Here is a 9,700-nt window from a genome sequence, read left to right as displayed (position 1 = left end):
TAAAGTTGATCCACTGAAGGAAGGGTTGATTTAGGATGAGGAGACAGTTACACAAAGGAAAACCAAAAAGTGTGGATGTGAGGTGGAGTTGTAAGCAAGTGTTAATGCAGAAGGGAATTGGGTTGTTCGTAGGGTGAAGTTGGAGCACGGTGGTCACGTAGTTACACTGGGAAAGTCCAAGGATGTTTCCATGTACAAGAAGCACAATTGGTTACCAAACATAAACACTTGGTGAAACAGGTGGTTTCTACGAAGAAGTCAAGGGTGAAGGTTTCCCAGATGTACGATTGTTTTGCTAGGCAGCGGAATGGAGTGGATCAGATGACATTTACTCAAAAAGACTTGACGAATGCGGTGGTTGAGGAGGAGCAAAAGAGGCTGGAGCTTACCGAGGGTGATGCAAGTGGGATGATTGAGTACTTCAACAAAATGGGTGCAGATAGTCAAAATTTATTCCATCTATGTAGGTTTGGGGGAAGGATGGTTCATTACAAGATGTTGTATAGGTTGATGCGAGGAGTAGAGCTGCCTATGAGGAGTTTGACGATGTTGTTTGTTTTGATAGTACGTACTTGACTAACAAATTCCATTTGCCCTTTGCTGTATTTCTTGGTGTGAACCACCACGGACAGTGTATATTGTTTGGTTGTGCATTGATCTCTTGAGAGACAGCAGAAACGTACGAGTGGGTGATGAGGACATGGCTGCATTGTATGGGCGGTAAATCCCTTACATCGATTCTAACGGATCAGGATCCGGGAATTAGATAGGAAAGCTGTGCATTGTGTAGGAGTTTATAGGTACTACGCAGCGGAAATAACATGAATCATATTCATACAGTACCTAATCCCAAGATCTAATGCATAACACATAAAAAACACATAATTGTACCTTTGAAGCGTGATTCCACGTGCGATCGAGCAAGAACAATGGGAGATAAAGAACCCCAAGCGTGATTCCTCTACTTGGTCCACGGGCACAGATTAAACCTCCACTAATGCTAGTTAGTCGTGATTGAACACTTCAATCGACCTTCAACGGAGAGGAGAGACACGAGTTAACCATGAACCACCATGACGAACACCACGAGCTACCACGAGGGGCGCCGCACGTACGGACGTCAAGGGAGAGGGGAGGGCCGTGAGGTGAGGAGAGTGTTTAGGGTTTGGGACTTGGTTGCTTCTTTCACAATCTACTGTATGTTGATTGTTACTGGTTGCATGCAACCCTAGGCATGGATCTTATTTATAGATCACATCTCTAAATAAGATCCCATGACAAGAGCCCAAAACCCTTATCCTAAACACACTACTCTAGCCCAACACTCTACATGGTATGTCATAATCTCATGAGGCCCATTAATGGGCCTCTTACTTGTTTAACCCAATACCCTTGTTGTGTGACCTCATAGGAACCATTCTATAAGGTTTTGGGCTATTTAACTAACCCAAAGATCAATTATCATATCCAGCACCAGATATTGACGACCCTATAGAATGAACTTATTATCTCCATAATAGTGATCCTTGATATATCTAGTAATTGCACTTATCGAAGACATAATTCCTTCACATTGTACTGTGAATGAAATGTGCCATAGGTGGGCATATGGCACATCCTTCAGAAATTTGGTAAGTATGTGAAGTATGATGATTACGAAGTTGTAAAGGATGACTTTGATAGCCTCATATACAGTAGTTTAGATGCTGTTGAATTTGAAGCTCGATGGTGTGATGCAATTGAGAATTACGAAATACAAGACAACACTTGGCTAGAGGGTTAGTTTATTCCACTTTGGCCGGCGCTTCTGATTTGGTGAGCGAACAAAAGTCCGCCGCCTCAATATAGGCTTCGGCTTCCCGCAAAACACCTGCTTACGACCGAATCTTTTTTCTTACCAAATCAAACTTAAAACCATTATGCTTTAATCCTCGGAGAAACTCAGAGTATGCCATTTTGTCCGGGAGATTATGAATCTGGGTTTTTTCTTGGTTAAATCTTTGGACGTACGAACGTAGTCCTTCATTCTTTCCTTGTACGATGGTTGCCAAATTGAGACTTGTCTTCCTAGGTGGAATGTTGTAAGAGAAATTCCCTACGAACAACAAACTGAGGGTAATAAAGCAATTTATGCACCTAGCCGGAAGGCTGTTGAACCAATCCTGCGCCACACCCTTTAGAGTGGCCGGGAAGCATCTGCACCAAGTAGCGTCATCTACGCTTTGCAAGTACATCAGGTTCCTGTACGAGGTGATATGCTCCTCTGGGTTTCCCGTACCATCATAGGCACCCACGAGTACGCTCTTAACTTTTGCTGGTTGAGGAGCCGTCAAAATGTCTTACAAAAACGGAGGCGGCTTATCTCCTAGAGTCAGCAAGCGTATCTACCAGTTAATCGGCTGAGGCTGCGCGGACGGTCCAGCCAGGTATGGAGCCTGACTAGACGTCTGGCCATACGGCCCATACTGTTCGAAGAATTGGGGACTTGGCTGCATCAAACCATTGAGAACTTGGGGGGGGGGGTTGATATTGTAACGGTTGAACTGGAATATGTGTTGAAGTGCAGACAACTTGGCTTCTGCTGGAAATGGCCGTGTTGGTATGTTGGGAGAGAGAGTGGTTAGAGAACTCATCCAGCATAGTCGGGGTAGAGGCCGTGTCAGAGTATGGGCCTCTCCCTTTGTTTGTGCCGAATGTAGTCCCTTGCGTCCTTAAAGCGTTTTGACAGCTCAGGCTCTCCTCTTTTAGGTTATCTGACCCTCCCCCCAGTCGACTGGGTTTTCGCCAACAGATTAGACAGATTGGTCCGTGGCACCCGCGGAGATCTACCATGCGGCCGGCGAAATGGGGTATAATTACCAGCATCTATTGCGTTGGTTTTGTTATGTGTTTTCTTGGAAGCACCCCCTCCATCTTTCGGCTGCTTAGAGGCCGAGGCACGATGGCTGTCCAACTCTTGGCAAAGCTTGTTGAGCTCGGCCAGCAGAGTGGCTGGAGTAACTGGGGGTTGTCCGGCCTCATGAAATGAGGCAGTCAGTGGATTGCTAGAATGTATAGTAGTATGTAAGTCTTCTACATGTCCGTCCTCGCCTGGACGAGGGCCGGTATTAGGTATCTGACCATTAATTGCCATAACGGACGAGTATCCCCACAGACGGCGCCAAATGTTTCGGGGTATTTTGTGATTTCCTCAGACACTAGTCACGTTCTTCAGGAATTGAGACTTGGACACCTGCAAAACAACGAATATTCCTTTATCGGAATATTCGCCTCCGACGATCAAGTTAGAGATCGAAAATCGAAATTCTAGATAGAGAAAGTAGAGAGAAGTTGGAGCTCTTTTAATGCTCCTTTTGATGTTATGTCACAATCCACCCCTCCCATCATAAATGATTGGGGTAATTATAGGGGTGGGAGTGTGTGCCCCTTTATGGTTTGTACCCTAGAATTCCGTGATGTGATTGGCTGCGCAATCAGAGAACGCCACGTGTCGTATGGGGGCGCCGATTTGCAGCTTTCAATGACATTTCCCGGGATTTAGGCCCTGATGTAATAAGGACCCTTTCTCTTGCTGATTTCAGGTGTTCTTTAGGGTATCTGACACGTGTCATCTTCCCATAGGGACACATGTCGCCTGTCAACTGGGCCACGTGTCACTACGGGATTGGACCACGTTTTTGGGGTTATTTTTACCCTAAACATTTGCCGCTCAGAAGGGGTGGCTCGTACGCTTACTGGCCACCTCCTCTGATCCTCTACTCGTTTTTATGCGTCCGAGTGTACAAGATTTTGGGCTGGAAGATGGGGCGGACAGGTCATGTCCGTCCATCGAGGGGGCGAACGCCCTGGACCACATATCGTGTCCTATTCGTAAAGGAGTCATCTTCGGACTATTAAGATTCTAAATGAGGCGGACGATAACCGTCCGCTCATTGAAGGGGCGTACGCCCTGGAACTTATGCCATGTTTCGTCCGCCTAAAAGCTTTCTCTAGATTGATAATATCTGGAAGCTAGACGAACGTAATCTCCCAGCAAGGACTTTAAAAGTTCTAGACACCAAGTCTTTGGGATGTAGGCTTTTGATTCCGTTATTTGGCCATCTATTTAGACGCGCCATTACTCGTCTGTCTCATTTCTCATCCAAACTGATTGAACCCTAACGCCAACCGTATGATTTTTAGGGTAATTTTTTAAAAAATTACCGTTCGAATATTTGAGCGGGAAAGATGATTTTACCATTTTGCCCCCATAAATTCAGCCTATAAATATGAGGGGTTTGACTTCATTTTGGCACTTTGCAACCTTGAGAATTCTAGAGAGAAGTCAGAGCTTTTTAGAGAGAGAAAGTTATCTCCCTTGAAACTTCGAGAGCTCCGCCGCGTATCTTGAGTTTTTCGGACGTTTTTTGAGTTTTTCGGACGTTTTTTGAGTTTTCCTATCAATCTTCAAGAACTTTTCAAGGTTTTCAACACGTACAGAGGTCGGCCGGCTGTCTCTTTCCTTTAATCTTGTACTTGTCTTTTTCTTTATTTCAATTCTGGCTCAACACTCGGCTTCGTCCGACTCTCCTCATGAAGCCGGCCGTTCGCCTGGGACTGAGGAGTCTAGAGTGGACGGAGAAGAGTTGCCTCCTCCTTGGAGTGGGTCTATGTCTAGTGCGTACGTACTCACCTCCACTTATTCTTCTCTGTCCCTACAGGCGAACATGGCAAGGACTATGCGTACGCGAAGTTCACGTGGCCAGAAACCCAGACGGTAGTATGTGAATCTTAGGGTCCCTTATGACCCGAACAGTACTGACATAGAGACCAAGTCTAACACCCATACCACCACCTCTACTGAACTCATCATTCGGTCGTGGAGGTTACTTCTTCTTTCGAGGAGCGCTAAAGAGCTCAAATGACAAAGTAAGTGGGAGTTGGAAAAATATGAACTTTAGTGTTCAAATGAAAAATCCAAGTTCTAACTTTTGTGAATCCTTGAAAATTGTATCTTCCAACATGAAGATAACCAAATTTCTATCACAAAGTTTGAAACTTTATGTTTCCTACCAATCCAGAATGATTAAAACAACAAAGCTCAACATAAAATTCATGGAATTTAGTGACTTTTAAAGTTTCAATCACTTAACATAATTAAAGATTGAATCTTTAACACTTTGGAAGCCTAAAAAACAAAATTTTCACACTACAATGCAATTAGTTTGCAATTTGGTGAAAATAAATCAATCTTTTAAGCATTAAGTACTACCAAGTAAATATGCTTTAAAGAGATTAACATTGCAGAAAAATAATGCAAATAAATCAAGCACATAATCAACAAGTTATGCCATCAAATTCAAGATAAGAAAAGACTTAAAAGTTTTCGTCAAAAATGAAAAATCCCTCGAAAAAGGCATTTCTGGTTGGAATTTGGCAAAAATCACAGTCCTGAAAAGGTGACACCATTTCCAGAACGCCTTTTCTACCCAAAATTCACTATTTTTGGGTGAAAATCTGGGTTCTGGGCCAAATTTCGCATTAAAAACGGGATTAAAATTAATAAAACCGAGCCACTAATCTAATTAGCATCTTAAACCAGATAATAAGCCATAAAAAAACCTTGAAAAAAATGATAATAAAAATAAACGAGCGGGGCTCCGATACCGCTGTTGGGGTTTTGATTACAGAAGCTCCCAAATCTTCGTTTCAGGATTGACTTAGTTGGGTGGCAGAGAGACTATCAGGGGATGAGATTTCAATGTTTGCAAACTTATGTTGGTCCTCTTAGACTAGCACAAATAACGTCATTCATGGTCCGTCAACACACAATCCTTTAATCCTAGCTACATATTTCACCAGGTATACCTATGACTCTAATTCATATGCTACTAGAGACTTTACTGAGGTTAAAAGAAGTGATACATAGTCTATATGAATTTGCTGCTATATTTGAAGGATAGGATCTTATGCTGATAAAAAGTGAATGTTGCTTCTTGTACTTTTCAATTTCTTAAAGTAGATAGAAGTTGGTTAAAAGCAAATCAATTTGTCTTAAAAGTTTGTTTTTTCTCTTGATTAAAAAGTAGATTGAAAGTTAATAAAAGTAAACTAGTTAGACTCATAAGTTAATGAAAGTAAACATAGTTGGAAGACTTCTATGCATCTGTTGTCTCAGGGAAAGCTAGGTTTGTTCAGGTGAGTATACATTGCAAAATTAAGTCAATATAGCATCAACTAAAATTTGTTTCTATTCACCAAAAATTCGTTGCCAACTCTATTTAGCAACAGGTTGGAAACAAAAATTTGTTGTTGCTAAAAGGCTTGTTGCCATGGGATTTTGGATACCAGTTGCAAAGCAATTTTGTTGCAATATTGCATCCATTTAAATATAGCTTCCATGATAGTTGCTGTTTTTGGTGCATTCGTTGCCAACTTTGGCAACAGATTACCATTGGTTGTTGCTAAAATTAGCAACAAATTATTAATGTTAGTTCATAAAATAGCAACAAATTATTAATGTTTGTTCCTAAAAATAGCAACAAATTACCAATCCCGGCCATTACCAATCCGAAACCTCACTCGAGTCAACTCGGCTTAACTTTGCATGTAAGGCTCTTTGAATCCCCAGTCTCAAGAATCGCAGTTGGTAGGCATCGAACTTGTGACCTCAAAATCACATGGTGAATCCCTTACCAATTATACCAAGTATCATTTGTTTACTTCTATTCATATAATTTATAATAAGTGAACGAAATATTAGAGACGAAATTGAAAAATTTGTCTCTAAATTAGGGACAAAATTAAAAATCTATCTCTAACTTAGAGACGAAATTGAAATCCGTCTCTATTTGATGTCATTATAGCAACAAATAATAAGAAGAGCGTCTTCAAATAATTTTAACTTGTTTCCAAAGGCAACAAAAAAAAAAATGTTACCATCTAGCAACAATAGTTTAGACAACTTGTTTCAAATGGCAACAATTCAAAATTCATTGCCTTTGTTTGTTTCTAATTCAATACAAATAAAATATTTGTTGCCATAGTTTGTTACTAAATAACAACAAGAGTAAAATATGATGTCATCTAGTAACAACTTGTAAGACAATTTGTTTTAAATTGCAACAAATAAAAAACATGTAGCCATTAATTATTAAAAAAACAAAAGTATAAAATGTCGCTTTTAATTAGGCAATGAAAAAAATTATATTCGTTGCTATTTGGCAACATTTTAAACATCTGTTGCCAAATTTAGTTGCTAAAAAACTTTTATTTTTGTAGTGATAGGGGAGTGATTAGTTTTATCTCGTGAGTAATGGGTGCACCTGATGGGAGGGTGAGAGTGAACACAGATGTTGCAATTAATAGAGGGGATTGGCGTGGGGTTGGGGGTCTGCATTCCGGATTTGGAGGGGAAGCTGCTTGCTGTGGCAGATCTGATGTTGAATTTTTAAAGCTAAGCTCGTTAAGGCTCTGGCAGCAAGGATGGGAGTGAAGCTTGCAAAGAAGCTTAGATTTAAACACATTGAGTTAAAATGTGATGCTCTTGAAATTGTCAAGGCTATATGGTTGGTTGGAGCCCCCTAGCAGAACCCCAATACACATAGTGATTGAAGATATTAAATATATGTGATTTGTAGAACCCTGGCTGATGTAGAAAAGTGGCTGCAAGAATGGATCAAAGAACGGCTCCAAGATGCATTTTAATGCATGCTTAGAAATATACAAGTATAGACAAGAGCATTGGGGCAACATCTTCTCCATTTATTACTAAGTATGATAAAACCTATTAGCTCAAATGGTAGAGCACTATGCATATGCATAAAAGATGTAGGTTCGATTCCTACATAGGTTGTTTTTAGAAGTAACTAAAAAACCTCAAAAAAAAAAAAAAAAACAGTAAACCAAAACATCTCTAAAGTAGATCGTAATAACTCAAAAGTAAATAACAAAAAGTGAAACACGAAAGGAAGATTTTATTTCAAATGTTTTCTTCAAACTTAAGGTAAGCGGAAACATATTAACTCAAGTGGACAAGAGCACTATGTGGGTTTATTAAAGTGTACGTTCAGTTATTTCTTAAGTTATTGTAAAAGTATTTATAAAACAATCTAAAGTTATTCAAACTATCTTTAAAGTAAATCAAAATATTTTATAAAATGAATCAAAATAGCTAAAAAAGAAATCAAAAGTGGAGCAAAATATGTCAAAAGTAAATCATTGTTACTCAAAAGTAAATAAAAAGCAGATTATAGAAACTTTCCCCACACTCCGGGATTATCACGTTAGCAACTCTCAGGTCTGGATCATAATTTGGACGATGGTCTGGAGTTGCTGTATTCGATTTCCATGATAACTTGCAATCCAGCCAGACCCTCACCTTCTCACCAATCCCAATACTCCTACCACAACAATAAGTAAAATTTTTATCCCCAAAGACTTCGCCATGAGTAATTCAAAGAATCTTGAATTACTCTAAAGTAACTCAAAATATCTCTAAAGTAAATAAATATAAATAAAAAGTAAAACAAATTAGCTCTCAAATCGTGTTTTGAAGTTATCCTCCAATATGTCTCAAAAGTAGACACAACATTCTAAAAAGTAAATATAAATATTTTTCAAAAGTTAATAAAATACCTCAAAAGAAAATCATAATTAAGCTAAAGTCAATAAAAAACACCAAAAGGTAAATCAAAATATAAAAAAAAACTAAATAAATAATATCAATTTAAAAGTAAAAAATATTAACTTGCAAGTAAATTAGAAAAACTCAAAAGTATGTATAAAAATATTATTTACAATTTAATGGTTTAAAGCGTAAGAAAAACCTACGTGGGATTCGAACCCACATTTTTTGTGCACTTGCACAATGCTCTACCTATTCAGCTAGTAGGCTAGTAAAAAAATATTTTTGAACATTTAAAGTAAAGAAAAAAGAAAAAAAAAATCAAAAGTAAATTAATAAATCTCAAAAGTAAATAAAAATTTATATAAAGTATATGTTGCCTTCATTGTTTGTCACACCCAATAAATCGATCGCTATGTTTGGCACGAGTCAGTAGCACATGGAATATCAAGATAACACATTTCAACCATATAACCAATTAACTCTTCAAGATAACCAACATTGGAAGTATGGCATTCAAGCTCAACCTTTGCATACCCCAGCTGACCTACCACCAACACACCTAGCCTCGTAGCAGTAATTTCAGCCTACTCCACACTCCACCTTGCCCTCAAGCGCTATACTGTAGCATACTAGCAGCAACAATACACCCAACATCATTCCTTAAAACTGCACCCAACCCAACCTGGTTTCCAGCAGCCAAGTGGGCATCAGAATTGATCTATATAGCCTAGGCAGTAGGGAGAAGCCAAGTCCTAGAGACAGCAGCACTTGTAACCTAAACAAGCCTAAAAACTCTAGCAACATACTCTGAAAAATCATGGAGTAACTTTGTGAAATATGCAGCCACAATACAAGGTTCAGACACTAGTTCTTGATACATTCTCATATTCCTACAGAACGATGCCCAACTCAGAGTACAAATTAAACTTAGTTCTTTATTGTCTAGCCTGTTTGAAGCCCACAAAAAGCATTTAAGCTGTCTTAAGTTGGCAGATCCTCAATCTTATGCACACATCAGTTATCACTTATCAGTTATATACATGTCAAAATTCATCTACATTCCATCATGTAAACTACCCCAAATCGCACACA

The 9,700-nt window shown here is 39.2% G+C and overlaps 1 protein-coding gene across 1 annotated transcript; it reads left to right on the top strand.

The window, feature by feature from the left end:
* Positions 1–321: 321 nt before the first annotated feature.
* LOC145610648 (uncharacterized) lies at positions 322–1,783 on the top strand. The gene is made up of 2 exons (XM_081665953.1): positions 322–564; positions 1,601–1,783. The coding sequence occupies exons 1-2, from the start codon at positions 322–324 to the stop codon at positions 1,781–1,783; spliced, it is 426 nt and encodes a 141-aa protein (XP_081522079.1).
* Positions 1,784–9,700: the final 7,917 nt, after the last annotated feature.

Source organism: Chenopodium album, chromosome 24, assembly GCF_948465745.1.
Source record: "Chenopodium album chromosome 24, dcCheAlbu1.1, whole genome shotgun sequence".
Lineage (NCBI taxonomy): Eukaryota > Viridiplantae > Streptophyta > Magnoliopsida > Caryophyllales > Amaranthaceae > Chenopodium > Chenopodium album.
The sequence above is the reverse complement of the archived record's forward strand: the minus strand, read 5'-3'. Positions and strand labels throughout refer to the sequence as shown.

Bases quoted from the DNA above. Each gene is read 5' to 3' on its own strand.
- LOC145610648 (XM_081665953.1), top strand. From the start codon at position 322: ATGACATTTACTCAAAAAGACTTGACGAATGCGGTGGTTGAGGAGGAG. The intron at 565-1,600 runs GTACGTACTTGA...AATGTGCCATAG, and splicing joins CGATGTTGTTTGTTTTGATA to GTGGGCATATGGCACATCCT.